The sequence below is a fragment of the Coturnix japonica genome, chromosome 2 (genome assembly GCF_001577835.2).
Source record: "Coturnix japonica isolate 7356 chromosome 2, Coturnix japonica 2.1, whole genome shotgun sequence".
In the NCBI taxonomy this organism is placed as follows: Eukaryota; Metazoa; Chordata; class Aves; order Galliformes; family Phasianidae; genus Coturnix; species Coturnix japonica.
Window position 1 is genome coordinate 61,025,705 of NC_029517.1, and position 21,153 is coordinate 61,046,857.

General features: G+C 40.5%; 1 protein-coding gene across 1 annotated transcript; it reads right to left on the reverse strand.

Annotated features, from left to right (window-relative positions):
- Positions 1–2,638: 2,638 nt before the first annotated feature.
- Positions 2,639–5,361, reverse strand: WRNIP1 (WRN helicase interacting protein 1). The gene has a single exon (XM_015854487.2). The coding sequence runs from the start codon at positions 5,233–5,235 to the stop codon at positions 4,594–4,596; it is 642 nt and encodes a 213-aa protein (XP_015709973.1). The 5' UTR covers positions 5,236–5,361; the 3' UTR covers positions 2,639–4,593.
- Positions 5,362–21,153: the final 15,792 nt, after the last annotated feature.

The following is a 21,153-nucleotide window of genomic DNA, read 5'->3' on the forward strand; positions in this document are numbered from 1 at the left end:
CGATAATCTCATTGTCAGAGCACACAAATAACTGGTTTGGGTTAGTAGGATGTTTGTAAAGAAAAATCCTGTCAAGAAAGGTGTCTGTGAAACCCTAATATAGTTCTTAAATCACGTTACTGGAAGATCAGATAGACTTTGTTTAAGGACCTGCCTGTGGCTTCCTGTTCACAGAGTCCTTCCTTATTCATTCTTCAGTCGCATGAATTTGGCAAGACAGCTGTTGCAGATGGCAGTCAAAGAAAACAGATTGTCTCTCAAGTGTCACAGCCCCACAGCCCTTTCATGTCTCTCAGCCTCTTCATGATGAGCCGCCATTCATTTTACACTACATGGAAACATGCTGTGGTGCAAGAGCCCTCCCCTGCAGATGGATAGACCCAGTCACAATAGGCCACATGCAGGTTCACAGGCCTGAGATGGAACACCAACAGCATCAGCACTTGCAGGTGCCTCATAGGGAAGCAGCTCCCTGAGATGCAGCTTAAAACTGTCCTATCCAGTACCACTGAGCCGCATTGTGTCACAAGAGACTCAGGCAACATGTCAGGTTATGTCCAAAGGAAATTGTCAGGACAGCAGATGAACGTGGCTCTGACACACCGCCTATTGAGATAAATGCAATCAGAAGTGGCAGCAGCTGGCACTTACATAAGGGCAGATGCTATTCTTACTCAACTTGTTTGGTTCCTCACACCCCAAATAGCCTACTGTGAGACTACTGGAGGAGTAAAGTGTCACCAAACAACAGCAACAGCATGTGGCTCAGAGCACTTCCAGAATCCAAGTCAGACCAAGCATAAACAGAGGCAAGGTCACTGCACAGCATTTCCTGAAATGGAGCTGCGTCTCCATTTGCCACATCCAGGTTTGTTTCATCATATTCCAACCGCTTCCCAAATATGCTAAGTCCAGTTTTGTCTTCCCATAGTGCTACCCCAAGTTATTCCCGATTTCAAAGGGCATAAGCAAATACCAGGCATTTGAAGACTTCTCCCAGGCAGCTGCACAGATAAACTCATTTTTCAGAGTTGTTCTGTAAAAGATAATACACATTTCCAGATAAAAATCTCATTTCCCATCTGTGCTGCATCCGATGCATCATGACAAACATCTTGAATAAAAAGAAATATAAGGGACTCCTAGAAATAAAGTATAAACTCAAAGGGCATTTGATGGAAACTTCAAGAACAACTTGTGAGTGGTTTTTTCATGTTTTGTATTTGCACCTATGTGGCATATTAACTTGGTACCAGCCTGCACATGCAGACCCCAGAAAATTATGCATGAATGCTCTGTGTCCTATCATTTATAGGGAGCAAGTTCCAAACACACTGCCTACTTTTTCCTTGTCAAATGGCATACACAAGAGGCAGTGTTTACCATATTTATAACACAATGTTCAGGTTTGTAAGGCTTAAATCCTACCTATGGCAGCAAAATTATTCTGTGCTCAAGTTACTCATGTCCCCTCGTTAACTCTTTACTACAATTGGTGCCTCATGGCAGACAAGCAAAAATCTAAATTCCTGCATTAAGGTGTCATAAATCACAGTGTGGCAGACTCAGATTACACCAGGATTCATGCAGGCTTTTAAAAAATTGCATAGTCAGAATGAGCAAGCTAACTGCTGGGAGGTTAAAAACCATGGCATGTCTTTGCGGCAGCTTTTCCTCTTCTGGTCTGTGTCCGGACAGTTTCTTAAAGCTGATCACACATTCATGTGTTCAAAACTAATAGTGACAAAAGCAAAAAGATAAACAAAGAGACATAGCAAGTTCTCTTAAAGCATTCTGAATTCATAAAAAATTAAGGTGATAAACAAGAAGTACAAAGATCATGCTCCTTTAAAATAAGAAGGCTCATCACGAAAGAAAACTCAAACGACAGTCACCTCACAACAGAAATATCCTGGTTTTCAATGTTTCTTTAACTATTCAAGCGCTCCAACAGCCAATAAGATCAAAACACAATGTATTTTTAGTAAGGTACCCAATTTGACGTATTTCATAACAAAAACTCTCAGAGAGCATTCTTGTTCTTCTATGTCAGCTACTGCATTTGCATCAGTTTAAGGGCAAAGTTCTTCTAGTTCAGAAGAGAGCAAGCAGTGCGTCATAGAATGGCTCAGGTTGGAAAGGACCTTAAAGAAAATCCAGTTCTAATTCTCCTTAATATTCTTAATATTTTTTTCCCCACTGAAAAGGACCGTGCTTAGTAGAAAAAGGTTTAGATACCAGTCCCATGAGTCCTTCGACAGTGCTAGTACACTCCCCAGGGAGGTGGTTGAATCGCCATCCCTGGTTGTGTTTAAGAGCCACTTGGATGTGGTGCTCAGGGATATGATTTAGCAGAGGTTTGTTAGAGTTTAGGGTACTGGTTAGGCTGCGGTTGGACTTGATGATCTTCAAGGTCTTTTCCAACCTGGGTAATTCTATGATTTAAATTTCAAACATTAATTGACGTGGTCCTTCATGTCAAAAGAAAACAAACTTGTTGTCACTCAGTCCATAGGTTTCAGATTACTTCTCAATGAAACATCTTCTTAGACATTTTATATACATTCACCCAAAATGGTACATGAAAAGAGGTAGATGTTCCTATCTTTCAAGGAGCTTAATTCATCTTGCATTCAAAGCTAGCTGAAAGAGAGAAGCCTCAAAAACCACTTTGCTGGAGACAGCATCAATTCAGCCACAACTCAAATAGGACAGTCCTTATGCAAGTCACAAGGCAAGCATGATCAGCAGCAGAATTTAAGCTCACCGAGAAGCAAGTTTAGTACATACAACAGCACTCAAGGTGTATGAATGAGGAAGGTACGTCATGAGAGAGGGAAAGCGACATGACACGAAACAGATCACCTAGCATCCAAAAACAATCTCAGCAACACAGGAGGCTCCAAAAGTAGACCTGGAGCACAACAGTGAGCTGTCAGCACCTCACCAACAAGCTTTAACACAGCCATTCAAAAAATGTATAGTCTCAGCAGAACACAACTCGACGTCCACTGAGCTCGGTTGTCATCCAGACACTGAATGTGACCAGCTTCTCCAGGCAGCTGTGTCAGCGCCTCACCACTCAATGAGTAAATTGTTTCCTTCCAACATCTAACCTAAATTCTCTCTCTTTTAGTTTAAAACCATTCCTCCTTGTTGTACCACTACTGAACTATTCTAAAAGTTAATTCCCCCTCCTGTTTTAAGCTCTCTACAAGTACTGGAAGGCTGCAATGAGACTTTCCCAGCACCTTCTCTTCTCCAAACTGAACAAGCCCAACTCCCTCCATCTTTCTTCATAAGAGAGGTGCTCCAGCCCCCTGATCATGGTTCTCCCCTGGACTCACTCCAATAGCTCCTTTACCTCATTTACTGGTTTCTTTCTGACATTACCTCGCTGTTTTAAAGGAAGTAGCAACTGTGTACATTCAACAGCTGGTTCTTTTCAGTTGTGTGTTGTGTAGTATGAACAACATAATTACTAACAGTATTAATCCATTTATCATCCATTCTTATACCTGCTCCTTATTAATTGTGATTAACTGGTATTATTATACAAACATCACGCACACTAAGTCACTTTTTATCTTCAAAAATGACAGGGTAGCGATTTGTTCTTAACTCCTCTGCTACCACTAATTCATTAGTCATTATTTCACATAACCCACATTTGCTTTTATGCACAGCCAAGACACTCACGTGACTGTAATATGTCAAACTTAAAGCTGAGCACACATTAGACTGACAGAGCATGTACTCTGCTTGCCTAGCTTCCCTCCTCCCCCCTCAACCCAATCTGAAATACAAGGCAAATGACAACCTGAGATCCTTGAGTGAACACACTCAAGGCATTCATTTGGTCCTTCACTCTCTCTAGTTGTGGATCCCTTCACTGCCATGCTGCACTCCTGTGCCTTTTGGGGTTTTACCAGTATTTGTCCTGGGTATCTTAAGAGACACGGGACATGAGAGTGCAGCAGTCAGGACATGCAACTTGAAGATCCATTAATAGTGGCTCATGTGTTTGAATGTGGATGGGTACCTAGCAGAGCCACACTGCTGGCTGCCTTACACACTGAAGTCTTTTTCTATCAGGAGACAGAGTTTTTGGGCTAAAGCAAACCCACATTTGCAAGCTATGCTTTTGTAAGCCTCCTTCATTTCAAAGCCATTTGGATAATAAGGAAGACATTTTTTATTACCATGGGTAGTGAAGCACTGGCATAGATTGCTCAGATAGGTGGGGGGTGTCTCACTCCTGGAGACACTCAAGGTCAGGCTGGACAGGGCCCTGCACAACCTTATCTCACAGTAGATGCCCCTGTTCTCTGCAGGGAAGTTGGACTAGATGGACTTTAAGGGACCTTTCCAAATCAAACTCTATGATTCCATCCTGTTGCTGCTTTCAAGCTTCTTTGCTTCTACATTTATTTAGTGGATTAGGAGTTTACTAGAAGCCCATTGGCTGCAATGAACCTAATCTGGCCTGTGTAATCAAAGTCCAAACTGCAGGGAATAGGGATGATGGGTGCAGGTCATGTTTTATTTTAGAAGTAAACTGCAGTTTTTGTGATCTAAGTGCTCTGTGGACGGTCACCACAGAAAACAATGTAACAGACCGGGAAAAAAAGTGAGCACAGACATGGGAGCTCCTCCTTTGGAGTCCACCAGCCTCGAAAACGAAGCCAGGCAAAGTCCAATGCCCTGAGGCGTGATGGGGCAGGCACTCACCTTGCCGCAACCCGGCGGTCCCCAAAGGATGATGGAGGGGATCTCGTGTGACTCCAGCAGGGACCGCAGCATGGTGTGGGCGCCCAGCACTCGCTCCTGCCCCACGTAGTCCCGCAGCGTGTCCGGCCGCAGCCTGTCTGCCAGGGGCTGCCCCTCCAGCCGCTGCGCCACGTTCGCCCCGCGCAACGTAGGCCCGCCGCCCTCCTCCGGCCGCTCGGCGGCATCTCCCCGCCCGGCCCCGCTTCTCCCGCCGGGGGCTCCCGGGCTCTTGTGGAACAGGGAGAAAACGGGGGCGGCCGCCGGGCGGGCCTCATCGGGTTGCTCCTCCGCCTGGCCGCTCTGCTCGGCGGAAGCGAGGCGCGGCTTCTTGGAAGGGGGTGAGCGGCCCCGCGTCGCCTCGCCATCCGCGGCCTGCAAGCAGTGGTCCAGGTGCGAGTTGATGAGCGCGGCCGGCAGCTCCCGCAGGCACACGGGGCACCGCACCTGCGCCTCGGCGCCCTCCATCGGCTCCCGTGGCACCGTCGGGGTTGAGCCGGAGCGGGAAGCGAGACCAGCCGCCCTCTGAGCCCGAAGCCCTTCGGGAGCTGCAGTCCGCCCCTAGCGGCCGGAGGACGCGCTCACTGATGCCTCGCTCGCCGGGTTGTCAGCCCTCTGAGCTTCCTGCCTGCATGGCTGTCCGAGGAAGGAGCTCGCCTGGTGGCCGGGACTGACTTGGTAGAGGTGGTTCTGCAAGTGCCAGGGGCCCGTTCTTAGAACCATGGAATCATTAAGGTTGGAATGACCTCTAGGATAATGGAATCAAAGAATGGCCTGAGTTGAAAAGGACTATCATGTTCATCTAGTTTCAACCCCCCTGCTATGTGCAGGGTCACCAACCACCAGACCAGGCTGCCCAGAGCCACATCCAGCCTGGCCTTGAATGCTTCCAGGGATGGGGCATCCACAGCCTCTCTAGGCTACCTGTTCCAGTGTGTCACCACCCTCTGTGTGAAAAACTTCCACCTAATATCCAACCTAAACCTCCCCTGTCTTAGTTTAAGACCACTCCCCTCGTCCTATCACTATACACCCTCATAAGCAGCCATTCACCTTCCTGTTTATATGCTCCCTTCAAGTACTGAAAGACCACAATGAGGTATCCCCAGAGCCTTGCCTTCTCCAAGATTATCTAGTCTACCCATCAGTCCATCCCTGTGTCCACTGGCCATGTCCCTCAGTGCCACATATTAGTTTTGTATTTTAATTAAAAGCATAGAATGCTGCGCCATCAGTGTCCTGATTTACCATCTGAATTTGACCCTACGCTAATTCTTTCCACCATACGTCTTATTTTCTTTCCTAAATTATATATTTAGATTTAATTATATTCTATTACGTAACCATTCTCAGCTTGTAAATTTCAGGTCACTCTAATGTCAAGACGTGCTTTGCTGGGATCTATGAGGTAAACAAGTCCAGCTACCATGTAAAAGTAACTGTCTCTCAGCTTAAACATTGAGAATGTCTGCAAGAGACCAACTGGTAGGAAATAGTTTTCATTAGAACTCCAGATTGAGAGCGAAGGGCAGAATTTTGAGTGAAGTGCTGTACAACCCATCGTGTAAACTTAGTTCTAACTGACAAGATTACAATCTGAAAACTGACTGAGAAAGAAAAAGATGGGTTCTTTTTGTCTGATACATATTTGAGCATTCATTTCTATTTTTGAGCTGTTTTAAAATCATACCGTAGAATCATAGAGTCATAGAATGGCTTGGGTTAGGAGAGACCTCAAGGATCATCAAGGTCCAAGTCCCCTGCCACAGGAAGGGCCACCAGCTCCAGGTCTGGTGCTAAACCAGGCTGCCCAAGGCCCCATCCAACTTGGCCTTGGACACCTCCAGGAATGGAGCATCCACAGCCTCTCTGAGCAGCCTGTGCCAACACTGCACCACTCTCTCTGTGAAGAACTTCCCCTTTGTCTTCCCTTTATATCTCTTATTGTACATGTTGTACATGTACAATACATCTACATACAGCTGAGCAAGTTTCCATGTCATGTGTATGGTTACTGCACATGAAATTGAGGATATGGCACACGAAACAAGCTGTTTTGCTTAAACTGAAAGATTGGCGTGGTGAGAAGACCCTGAAGAAAGTATCTCTGAGGTCAAAGTAAGGGAATGTAAATGAAAGAAAGAAAGTTTATGCTCCTTGGGAAGAAGCTGAGCTCAACACCTAACCAAACACATTTTTCCACTTTCAATAAGATGGAGGGCCACAGTCTCACATTGTTCTGTGACACATGATGAGGATGGGACTGAATCCCTGGGACTGTGCAGGGGGAACTGCAAACAAATTGCACTCTGTACACCTCAAAAATTTTCTGTTTAGTAAGATAGTAATGGGGGAGAAGACAGTAACATTTGAATTTGATCCTAGTCTCTCATTAGTAATGGAGCACACTAGTGCCTTCAGGCTTGTCATCCCACTAATATTTTCCCAGATAACTGACCCATCGGTCAGGTTGAGGGAACAACATGTCCTTTCAGTAGGACATGTCATTCTCATTAGATGGACGGTCACATTTGTTTGTCACAACCTGCAAGATGATGTGCGCTTTGAGGAACTATGGAGAGTCTGAATCAACTTTCCCTGTTTGCAGTCACGTCGGGCCAAAAGTGTTCTTCACAGCCAAGTTGCTCTAAAACACGTTGACATTGAGTAGCTGGAGATATGGTGTTAGGAAGAGGAGATCTGTAAACCTCACTTCTTTTTTTTCTGACAACTTCAAGATATGTTCCATAACCCATTGGTGCTGAATAGATTGAATGAGGATGACAGCTCAAAGGTTAGACTGAGCCCTTGTAGTACGGCATCTGCAACTGTTAGTACATGTAGCAAAACTGATGAGCCTTGTTCTGATAACCTGGAGAAGAAATAGCTCTTAAAGGGTCATTTCAATTGAAGAAGATGGAAAGGGATGGTGGAGTCCTAGGAGCTAGTGATGATGGCTAGAGGCAGCAGACCCAGCATTTTTACATACTGGATGCAAAACTCATTCAGATGATGAAATTCTCACCATCCCATGCCAATATCTGTGCATTTCACTTACTAACAGCATGCTTAAGGATGTCTCTCCCACTCTGGGCATTCATCTGCTGGCAGATCTATGAGCATCTTGGTCACATACTACCACCATCTTATAACAACTGAGTAGCAGAAATCTTTCTAGGAGACTCATTTGCTACTTGTGATAGCATAAGTCATCTCTCACATTTGGGAAGAGTTTGAAGGGATAAATAAGTGCAAAGTGCAAAGTGAGTTGGTGTGGGTATACATCTAATCAGTTGCACCTGTACAGATGTGGGATTGAAATACAGTGAAGGATATTTTCTGTTGGAAAGTGTTTGGGTAAAAATAACGAATTTAATTGGGTGTCTGCTTCTCTGTGCTGCTAATGACTGTATATGTTCTTAATTATGCCATATAGTTTATGGTGTTTATGCAAGTTAAAATAAAAAACATGAACTGCGTGATGAGGTTGACCAGATCCAGCTTTCCAGAGCTAAGGCATTACCACAGTGCTTTTGTAGCAAGGTTTCCAGTACAGTGAATGAGAATGTTTTTGTACTGTATTTCCTGGGCCTATTCGGAGTTGCTAAGTCCAATTTAGGGTAGTTTCTTGTAGCCTTTTAAAGTTAGTTGTGCAGAAGGGAGTTGATGATCCTTGTGGATCCCTTTCAACTCAATATTCAATGATTTTCCAAGTGTAAACAAGTAATTACCTGGGGGAAGAAACCCACAACCTTGCTGTGGAATAAAAACTTTTCTATAGAAAACTGATCAGAAATATTAACCAGAGATCAGTTTGACCTGCAATAATTTTCCAGCCAACATTACCATTAGACAAGCCTTGATGTTTCTATGTCATGTAAGTACAAAACACACTGTGAGGATGTACAGTGGGAAGGAACCCAGATGAGGAGTTTGGCATTCAGCAGCATTCAACAGAAGGCCTGAGATCACAATTATTTTGGCAATTATGTATTTCTGTGGTACAGGGCAGTGAAAAGAAAAAGGTATTTGTTTAATATCTGAAAATGTAATGGACTTAATCATAGGATTGTTACTTGTCACTTAATGGAATTTCAGCGGAGAGAAAGAGAATGCATCTCAGCAATGGAGAGCCACTGCAGTGGTTAAAAATGGGTGGCAATCCGTAAGTAAGGTCAACAAGCAACAGTAGTGCATGATGGTCTGGTAGATCTAAATTGTCTCTATGAATAAATTGAATTGCATCCATCCTGTAGCCTGACTGAATTGCTTAGTTCAATGTAGATATAGAGGTGGAGAACCATGTGTTAACAGCTAGTACTGCTAATTGTATTTCTGTACTGGTTCAGGATATATAAAAACATTTCCAACAATAGAAGTTTTCTATGCTTAAATTCATGAATAATGTTGATACTTCCAATTTGTCTTTCTTTTGTACAGACAAGAAAGAGGAGAAATCAGAAGTTATGAGTGTTCATTGGTTTATGAATCGATGGTGGAGAGGAAAACAGAAAGTAAATTAACTGGGCACAGTATGAAGCTACTTAAGATTAACAGGCTGGAGGAAATCAATACACGATACAACAGTAATAGACTGGAGAAAACGACCTTTTTTCAGACCATGAAAAAAGTGGAGAGAACTGGAGGTTTTCACGAGGAAAAATGCAGTGCATCAGATCCTGGAACAGAAGTTGCAAAGGTAACTCCCTGCATAATGAATTTTGTCTTTCCCAAGTACTTTCCTTTTCTTCTTCTTCCAGTTAGTTAAAAAGTTTATTATGTTTACTTCCCAGTAGTGTTGATTTTTTCATTTCTGTTTGTGGAAGTATATTTCAACTGCGAGAGACTGGTCACAGTCTTCCAATCTTTTGAATTTGTACAAGCAAGCATGTGGCTTTTTATTATGTATTTTTTTGAGGGGGGTGAAGGGGTTATTTACAGCTGGACTTACATTCAAAAATTCTGAAGAAGGTTGTGTAGTTCTATGGCTCTTACAGAACAAAAGGTAGATATGGATTTTGTTGGATCTGTGCATTGAAAGCATTGGTCACATCTAACAGCAGTAGAATTTGTGGAGACTGTGTGAATCACAAAGCAAGAGCAGATTTCCCAAAGGAACTAAGGCAGTCTAGACATTAACACTGACACTGACATGTCATTTAGACTAGAATTAAGAACTATTTCTGCAGTAGGGCAAATGTTCTGCATATGAAAATGAAGTGTGTGAAGACTGTTTTTCTTTTGGAGGGTTTTATTTAAAGTTACAGTGAAAATGAGAATTAAAAAAAAAATCTGGAGGGTTGAAGTTTGGATGTTGTTATTGCCTCTTTTAAGTTAGATTTCTCTCCAGTGAACAACTTTCATAGGAGAGAAAATAGAAGTTGATCCTGCTGCTATGTAGCTCTTCCTTTATCTCTGTCAAGCAGAAGACCTTACTTAGAAGAATCTTAGCTTTGCCTGCTTGCCTGGCAAACAGTTTTATTATACTGATCAGGAAGGAAACGAAGAAGATTTTGCTGGCAGGAAGCACAGTAAGCTTTGCTCAGATGTATGTATTCACACGTGTCTGCTTGTGGGCACACATATATGATTTCTGTGGATGCAGTCCTGCTCACTTTGAAAGCAGTAACAAAACATCCATTCACTTATGTGGGTGCCGATTACAACTCAAGGGACCATCTAGCAGAGAGTGGTCAAAGTGTGTTCATGTTGGAAGAAATAAATGCTGTACATGCCTAATTGAATATAATTACAGAGGGCAGTGATTGCTCTCCACAAAACACCTATTTTTCCAGAAATACTTTTTTTTTTTCTAACATAGGCAAACACATTTTCCATCCTTTGGTATATTCTCATAAAAACAAAAACATATTCTAAAAAGACTGTCTAGAACCACTAAAATACAAGTAGGGAAAATAAACCCACCAACTGCTGACCATCAGTTGTGAATGACTTTACAGAATTAAGCATGGCTTGGACTGTTGAGGAGCTGCAGTATTACAGTCCTCTAGATGTCACTCTTTGCCTCTTTGCCACATCAGTTCGCCAGGTCCATGTTTTGTTGGAGGTGACTCCAGCGACTCACAGCAAAAGTGCTCTTTACTTTTTTTACGTGTGTTTTATTTAGAATGTTCTCTTTTCCCCACTTTGTACAATTGGCAGAACATGTGTATATATCTGGGCTAAATTCTGTCCTCAGAAATCAACACAAAGTTTTGCTTCAGGTGATATATTAACCAGTGCATAACTCTTTTATTTTTAAGAGCAATTTTCTGTGTGGGGGGAAACCAGATGAAAAAGAAAAGTAAGTCCAAATCTGTCCTTGATTTTTGTGCTCTATCCATTGCACTGCACAGCCGCCCCAGGTGGTTGTGCTGGTCCAAGGAAGGTGGTGGCACAGGGTAGAAATGAGCAGTTGTGAGTAGGTGCCATTTTCTACATAGTGCCAGTACAGCATTCAATTGGGCGATATTCTGTGACAGTAGATATGCTCTCCATACAAGTGAAGGTGTAAGAATCATAAAGTACTTTGTCTGGAGATCAGCTAGAGCTGAACTGTTGTTGGTAATGCACTACATTTTCTCCACTGAGTGCTAATAACTTGATGTATGTGCATTTGACTTCTGTTTTGTATCTCTTCCAAAACAGAAAAACAAGACACTGGATGTAAGAAGTAACTTTTTTACTTTACAGTTTTGCCTGTTATGTTTTGCCTTATATTTGCAGAGTTGTTCGTTAGTCACTGCAGTTCAGTTCATAAGCCAAGATGTATTAACTTGGCTAAAGCACAGTCTTATGTCTTTATGTCTATAAATTATGATAGAATTTATCCCCTTATGGATAAAAATTAGCATTTCCTAAAAAAAAAAAGAAAGAAAAAAGGTGGCTTTTTAATCTTCCATAATAAAAAACCATGTAACTTTCCTTTACACCAGCAGCATATGTCCAACTAAATACTTGGATAGAAAATTGTTTCTTATTTTACCTTCTTCAAACTACTTGATATAAAAATCTTAAAACAGATTCCATACACTGGCAGTGAAAATTCATTAACAAAGGTTTCCCTCAGCATCTAAATCAGAGCACCATGTCTAATGGTCGGCTTATTATAGTCAGAATAATTTAAGTGGACTTCTGCCAAGTTTTATTCCCAGTCTCCTTTTTGCTTTGCTTGATTTCTGTCATCAGGCATGGCATTGCTATGCTCAGTCTGGCAGATCTTTACAAAATACGCTTTTTGAAGTGTGCTCCTCATTTTCCAAGTTCATGACGATCCATTGTTGTGACTCAAGGTGTATGATCCCGTGATTTCAGGCAGTCATGCTTTACCTAACACTCTCAGTTCCCATTCTTGGAATATTTGTCTTTTTCAGAAGGAAAAAGAGCATCAAGATTACCTGACTAAAAAAAAACGCAAACTCAAAAGCACTCTCTGCAAAATAACTGCGTAACAACTCAAAATGCAATTGGAGAATACTCTAAAGCCAAAAGACGAGTAAGGAAAGAATGTCACTTACAATGTTTTAATCACTTGTTATTTAGAAATGATTCTATGATTTTTATACTCTCATTTGTAGCTTTTTGTACTTGAGATTTCCAGTGCTCATATTTCTCTACTGGCAGGTTGAGTGTGATAAATTCTTTGCTCTGGTAAGATAAATCACAAGCAGAAAAGAAATTCTTACTGATCTTTCTTCCATAATTAGTGTCTGAACTCTGTAATTATGTATACCTGTCATGTATATTATCATATATAAGAATTATGTATGCTGTGTGTCCTTATATACATGACGATAAACCATGACACCCTTTATTCCACAGACTTTGTTTTCTGACTCTATAAGAGTGTAAGGATTTACAATGGAGCTGATAACAGAGATTTTTTTCTTTTATAATTGAAACTGCTTACTCTCTCTAATTTTAGGGGAAAGAACTTATGATGATGATACTGAAAGTCTCACATCTATTTGGCTGAAATGACCCAGCACCTCCATCCATTAAATCAAGGGCTTGGTACTTGGTAGATGAACATACTGAATATCAGATGGGGAGATGGCTTGTAACTGATCTGTACTTAATAGTGGTTTAGATATGAGAGCAACCTGGATAGACTGTAAGAGCGATAAGAAAAGGAACTGTAATCAGTAAAGCATTTCAAAGTGACCTTCCTATGCACGTGCAGTTTGATGCATTCTAAGTGAATGTCATGAATTTTGTTGTTTGGGTATTTTTTGAGATAGATGCTTCTTGCCTATTGAAAAAGGAAAAACACCCAGTAGATGGCCGGTGGTCTGCACTGCTAACTGCAAAAAGATTGCACTGTTTGCTTTCATTTGAGAACTTCTGGGATGTCGGAGTAAACCTTTCAAGTCCATGCAATATATATCTCGTGTAGATCCCTGCACCTGTTTCGTGCTTGTCAGTAGGCCATCACTTCTTTTCCTTATAGGTTCAGGGAATGCGTTGAAGTATGAGATGGGATCTTGCTGCGTCTCCAAGCCTTGTCTAGCTAGGTGATACTTATGGAGCTGGGGAGGGTTCTTAGGGCGCCTGCCAAATTGCATTTGCTAAACCAGGAGACTCAAGTTAATCAGCTGATTAAAGTAAAAGTATGGATCTACTCCTGCAAAGAAATGTTGCCTGGATTGCAAGTAGTTTCTGCCTTTTGGCTTCTTATTTCTGGCATGCACTTTGGGCTCTGTTAAGCTGTAGAAGAAAGAGAAAGATTCCTGCACCTGGAAATACACAGGTAGTAGATATACTTTTAATAATTAAGATGTATTCCGCTGATCAGTATTGATATTGTTAACTGAGTGAATGTTGCTTGTGTTTAAGTGCAGACAATTAAACCTGTGCATTCTCTCCTAGAGTGGGGGAAAAAAATATAATAAATACTTTTTTACCCTTGGAACATGCTCCTCTTTTTTACAAGAGCATATCTTGCAGTAGACCTAGACAGTTGTTGATGTGTTTTTCAGGTAATTGCTTCCCTTTGCTGTCTAAGTGCTTTGTCTGCCCATTAAAACATAATGCATCCTCTAGTGACCTCTGCTGGGTGTTGGACAAGGGGTTGCCTCAAATTTACCCTCTTCAGCCACAGTGGGAGTGAGGTTGCCAAACCTTCTTGGTTTCACAGATCTCAAAGATGCCCAGTTAGGCTGCTGCCCATTATTTTCCTCTTTGTAGCATTATCTTCCTTCAGAACCAGCAGCTGAGCCTCTGGAGTGATCCATTATTACATTATTAGAAGCTGTGATCATGTTTGATGGGATTTTCCAGTGCAATTGTGTTTTAACACAAGATTTTAGAAGAATTCTTGATAAGAAACATTGCTTGAACATAGGAAATACATGAGCTTAGAAAGACAAAAAGGAAGGCAATTTATCTGTAGTAGCTTTGAGAATGTAGATTGGCAGAATATTTAAAATCATAATTAATTTACTGCAAATTATTTTTTTCTTAGAATCTCAAAACTGATTTAATGTAAAGGTTTTGCATTCTTACACATCTGCAGCCTTACTCTGCATATTGGCAGGCAGTGTTAGCCAGGGAACCATGACCTTGTGGGAATTTAATAGAGTTTTCTGAATGCTTTGTTGGAGAGCAAAAAGGACAGTGATAAAGATAATAATTCAAATATTACTTTGCGTATCAGTGCTCAGTACGACATACTTAAAGAAAGAGAAGAAAGTCTTCTGTATCAAGGGGATTGGAACTATATGATTGGGCTTCCAACCCGAGCCATTCTATGATTCCATTCAATGCTATGAAAGTCAAGAAATTGTGTAGAATTCTTTGCATACTCTTCTATGATAAGGAACTCCTTATGTGAATGTTCTATAATCTCTCTCTCTCTCTCTCAAAAAAAAAATGTTCTTCCAGAAATCTGGACTGATGTTTTCCTAAGTAAAAGGAAAAAAAAAAATACAACTAAAGACTTTATTTAAGGTTTTTGATGCTGCTTCCATTTATATGGATTCCGCTCTGTGGCATATAGATACATGAAGAAATAGAAAGAAAGGAAAAACTAAAGGGACACTCTGAAAATAAAAACTTGTTATTAATTGCTTTGTTGAAATGTCAGTTACTTAATAGTGATTTGTTTTTGAAACATTTACTCCCTTCTACCTCTGAGGATTCTGATCCGATGATCATTCAGCCTACTATAATAGAAGATGGAGAACTAGCCTTTCAGTACCAGTCAAGGAGAATGCTGCTCTGCCAAACTTTAAATTCAGTTGCGTTCAGTTACTAAGCCATTCATAGCATACAGTTATATATTCTATGCAAGACATTCAGACTGGAGTGGTAAAGGGAAGAGAAAAAATTAGTATAGATGTCAAAACCACACTAGCACCTTGTTCTTTATAGAAACTGGCTTTTGTAGATCTAGCCAACAAAATAATGAAATCTGTGGTTGGTGACTTGCATTTTATCACTGGAGCAGTCTTGAGTTATCATTTCACTTGCAGATGAGCTTGAAAAAAGATTTGCTTTTTGTTTATACCTAACTCAGTAATTTTTTTCATATTTTCTTGTGTGAATTGTGGAATGTAAGAAAAAAGCAGCTTACTTTATCCCGCAGTTATATGTTCAGTGCGCTTTTACTGCCTTGTTACTGTTATGTAGGTCTCTCTGAAAGTAAAGCCTCCTATTTATTTCCATGGAAACTATAACAGATACAAAGAACAATATTTGATAAAGCAAATTCTCAGCTACAAAACACTATTTTTCAACACAGTCACCACCATTAACTCCTCATTTTTGCCAGCGATGAATAAGAGTCTGCATGCCACAAACCAACGGAGATGACCCACTGCTTTACAGCAGCTATACCAGCATCATTTCTAGGAAAATATTGTCCATCCACCATCTGCTTCTGATGTTGCAGTCCAACACAATACAGCAGCCCCTGTATTTTCCAGTTTTTAGTGTATTAATTGTCATTTCTTAGCAGAAGGACTATATCCATTGCATTTTGAATGAAAAGGATTTTAAAATACAATATGTTAAGACTGTTAAAGATTGTTTTCCAATCCTTATTTGTGCTAAGGCATCCTTTTCCTAAATTTTTGCATAATTTGGTGACTGTCAGTTTTGTTGCAGACATCACAAATCCACTTTTGAAATTCAGAGTGGTAGTACCTGTCAAACATCTGTCTTTTGATTGCTTCACATCTTATCTTACATTTGTTCTTTCGAGTTATAGGTCCATACAAAGTGCAAAGTTCCCAAGATAATGTTCCTAAGCCCTCATGCATAGAAAGGTGACACGGACTCAGAAGTATTCCAAAAGCAGGGCAAACTTCCTTTCCTGAGACTGTCAGTAGGGCTGTACTCATGCAGGGACTCCTGGATAATCCTTGGCTTTGGGAGGAAATGAGCAAACAGCACGCTGAGATCAAGACTGCTGTCATCTCAGGACCCTGTGGCATGTCCATTACAGACTTATCCTTCCCCTTCTCTTTCTAGAGAAGAATTGTTGTCATCTGCAGCTTAACCACCCCTAGAGCTCCCTTGTTCCTCTGCATGTTGATATGTTTCTTGTGGCTCTTGGACCTGTGAAGATTTGGATACGTTGGTGTGATCAGAAAGGCTGGTGATCTCTAGTAGAGGTTGTATTTAAGAATGGTACTTTATGAACTTCCAAACTGGAGAGAGGAAGGGGTAGGATCTAAGAATATCTAGGAGGATCTTTTTTACTTTTCTGTGATTCTGGAGAAAATGTGAGTTTGGCTTCCTAAGGGATTCTGATGGAAAGATAATACCATTTGGTCATGATGCTTCTTCCTCAAAGCAAAGTTAATTGAGAAAGAAAATTAGGGCTATAGCAAATAATTTTTGGAGGATGTATTTTCTTTCGACGTGTCCATCCAAAACATATTTCCAATGTCAGTTAACTATACTTTTGTTAAGCCTTCAACCAGTAAAGAAATGAGGTTTACATTACAGTAATTTATCCTATCCTATAAACATTATCTATCTCTTGTAGGCTGTGGATCCTACTGATCTTGTGCCTGCTGGTACCTGTACTCCTGGACTTTTTTTCTTTTTTAAGTGCCATGTTACACATAGCTTAAATGAGTCTAGAAGAGAGATCTCTGAACAAGTTCTGTGTTAGGGCACGATGCCATCACATCCCTGACATGTCATTTTGCCAGATGGATAACAGCTGTGACTGAAAGTGGACATCCACCTTGTGTCCAGTTCTGTGTCAGTGGGTCTCTGAATGACCCGTTATTCTGTTACTAAGCACTCAGTTTCCATAAAGATTATAAAGCAACACTGGAAGACATGATGTGCAGAAAAATGAAATGAACTTTTAAATAGCTGTTCTTTCCCTGCTTAGTTTTGCTTTTTGTAACTGCTTAGTGGTCTGTAAAGAGCCTCTTATTGTATGTGTTATGAGCAAACAGAGGCCCTAACTGAGATTATGTGAGGCACTGCACAGATAGGACTTACTCTGAAGAACTCATTGTCTGAACAGCTGGATAAGGGATTAGTAAAATGAAAGACACAGAGTTGCTCGTCAGGTCATGCCCTCAGTCAGTGTCAGAGACATCTGTAACATGGAAATGAAATTGCTGACTCTCTGTCTAGTATCCTCTTTACATAACTATATGCTGAGATCTGCAGGAAGGCATGCCTCAGAACCCTCAGCCTGCTGGATCCCGGCCATTTGAATGCTTATTACTTTGCAAAGTTCCTTCATGCTATTTGATCCAGAATCTGAAATGTCACAGATCTGCAGCAGCTTCCTAGATGTTTTCATTCTTTTTTGGATGTTCATTTATGTGCAACTTATTCTGTCCTCCCTGAGATCATTCTCATTGGTTTTAATTTAGATTGTGAGTACTGTGGTGGGAGGTTTATTTGTGTCTGTTAAAACATGACAAACAGGTCATTTTTGATACATCAAAGGCACAGATGCTTATTTTAGTGTAAAAAATGATTAATCTCGGCTGGCTAGAAAAATGCCTCCATCCCTTTAAAACTTATCTTTGCCCTTGGATGCATGGCTTAGCATAGACTTCTTTCAGCCGTGACCATTCAAAGGTGTCTCATTACGGGTTACCTACCCAGCCAATTTGTAATACACACTGAGATGGAGGGAGATAAATCCAGACCGTCCCTGTGACCTTTATCTTCTGGCATTCTTGTGCAGTGTCTAGTGGACATGTTTAGAAGTCACAGTGCAATAAAAATGACTTTCCAGTGCTGAGCACAGCGTGATCATTCCAAACAAGGGCCTTTGCACTGGAGAGGTCACATTTCTGTCATCTCGAACAGAAACCTCATGTGTAATGAACATTTCGATGAGCTGCGGATCTTCCTTTTCCCCCTTACATGCACAATCCAATGTAGATCCTCACGTTTGGTTCTTACAGGTGTACTGAAAATATTTATTTTTCACAAAATTCCCTTAGTTGCTTGTATAGAAAATCTGTTAGGTACACACTGAACAGAATATAACAAAAGGTATTTTAGTCAAATGTGTTTTAAGTGCTCGATTACCATCTACAAATGAAATTCCTGAGAGAAATGAAAGTGTTGTTCTATAATACGTCCTTATGCTAAAGAAAGCACAGATGGTATTATTGTAATACACAAAAAGGAATAGGATACTAAAGAGAGAAGTATATTTCTATAGTTCTCTGTCTTCAGGGCTAACTAAGACATGCTGGTACACCAGATCTCCCTTCTTCATGCCTGGACTAAACAGTGATTGAGTAGATACGCAGACAGACAGGTTTAATTTCAGCTATGACTCTATCCAGTTATGAGCCTGTTTATTTGACCTCATATCTGAAATAGTGACTATAGTTGAAGATGGTAGGAGAAAATTACCGCCTTTTATCTTAACTATTGGCAGTGAGACAACAAGGTGCAGGATAATTTTCTGTTGACCTTTGATGATCCTAGAGCTCTTAATGTCATCATTACATATGAAAGCACATGTTCACCAAGTGGGGTGTTGCTTTTGCCAAACCAAATATTTTCTGCCCTTTTTCTGAAATTCATAGTGTTTCATGAAAACATGAAAAAAGGCCAAAAGCATCTTGCTCTTACCTATTTTAGACCATCCTACAGATAACCAAGGTTTCTTATTTATGCCTATGCTATACATTTTTTTTTCCGATTCCACATTAATAGGGAATTATAGTTATATAAAAATAGAAATAAACGGTATGGAAATACAGCTTGCTGCTGAGGGCATCTTAAATGCTGGAGGGTCTAAAGTCCGTATAGCACCACTGATCTAGAAGAATGACCAAAATCCAGGCAATTAGGGCAAACGAATCAGAGAAATTTATTAAAACTGTTAGTTTAAGTTTCTATAAAGAGGTACTTTTACTTTAGTCATTTATAATCTTCTAAGCTGTTCTTTCAAGGCAATATTCTAGCCATTGAAAGGTAGAAGATATGTTTCTTTCTAGCACTACATCCACAGTCAGTATCTTTAAACTCTGCTGTCTAAAAACTTCTAGTTATAAAAAGACCCTCTGTCTGTTAAAACTGAGACATACAGAAAAAGTATGGATATATGCAAACACTAAAATCACCCAGGTCTTGGAAGGTATTTTCACTTTGTTGTCATGCTTCCACATGGTGAAAGTGAAGTGCATACATACAACTTACCGCCTCTCCTGTCAGCAATACTGTTTGTTAAGCACAGTACTTGCAGCCCTCTCCTTGCTGTAAGGAGAACAGCTTCTACACAGGACAGTATATAACAAAATACTTTTTAAAATTCTTTATAATAAAGTTCTACAACAAATGTAAGTCATACGTTCAACTGTAAGCCACTCAAATTTAAAACTTTTGTTTGCTTCTATCAGACAGAGCAGCCGTGAATGACTTTATTAGGAATTTACAGGTTAGAATTCCTAACAAGTCAAATGGATTTTATTTAATGATCTTCTTCAAGAATACAAATGAAATATTTTCTGCCTAACAGTAATTGCCAGCAGAGTGATTCAAAATATTTATGAGAGCTAGTGTGGGATTTGTAAAGAAGGTTTGTGTGATGCCTGTTTGCACTATTTCTGGCCTACTTGGTCCCGCTGCTTCATTAGTGGTTATTTCATGCCTGGTTAGGTACTTCAGGGGGCCAGCTTAGGATGCACATTTGTTCCTTAATTTCCTCCTCAGGAAACACAAAGTTTTACTGCATTACAGTTTACTTATGCACCGTGTGAATGAGTGACAGTCATCACTTCAGAGACCTTACAGTGCAAACAGGCAGGTCATTATGGAGCTGCATAGAGAAGCAGGGGTAAAAGGGGATGGAAAGAAACATCCAAGGTCACACAGCAGATAATTGATACAAGCGGGGCTATCAGCCAACCTTTCTGACTTCCAGGCCAAGACTTGATGCATACTGCTACTGCTGCATGACTTACTTGTAACGAAAGAAATATCTTCCTCATCACACCTGTTTATGTCTGGGAACATATTCTCTCATGGAGGTTGTATGAAACCTTTTGTGTTTTTATCTAGCATTTGCCAAATATGTGGGAGATCTTTTTTCCACCCAAAAACAAATTGTTCAGTCATCTCCATTTCAGTATCATGTGACTGTGCTAGAGAAAACTGGCCTAGGTTCCTGCCTAGGTTCCAAAATCAGAAGAATGCTTGATAGGAAGAATATGAGTTGGCAATAATGATTTGAGTTGTATTTCTAGATCTGCCATTCTCCCTGAGTTCCCAGGATTTCCTGTATCTGGATTCATATGTTTAACGTAAGCAGAGTCTGGTACTATGAATGGTTTCCCAAAGTCTTCAGCAGACACCAAAGAAAAAAATAGACTTTTTAAAACTAAGAAAGGATATATATCATTTACATTTGACTTTAGAAAGTTGATTATACAGCTTAGAAATTGATGATTTATAGTAATTAAGCAATACATGGAAGTTAAGAAGAAGTGTAGTGTTATATGGAAGTTTCATCAGCATGGAGTTGGAATGAGACTACATTTGTGTTTCAAATGAAACACTGAATTTTATGCCAATGACGCATTTCACAGGGAGAAGAGTTAATACAGTTTTGGAGATCTGTTGACTCATTGTTCAATGTGTGTTCTAATTTTTTTCTTGTCAGCTTATGAAGGCATGCTTCCTTCAGCCTTTGTGGTACTCCACTGTAGTCCCAAAGAGTCATTAGTTATCTAAGAATGAGATGAAGCTAAAAGGTAGGCTTCTGGACTACATCAAGCATTGAAAGGATCGCTATTTGTTAGTGAATTACAATTGCAATCAAGCAAGTGCTGTTTGTTCCAGTGGAAGGCTGAGATGTTTTACCTTCCCGTGGGCTAAAACCATATGCTAGAGGATATGACCAGAGATGCTTCAGCATGTGGGTGGTCCTGGACTAAACATTATTGA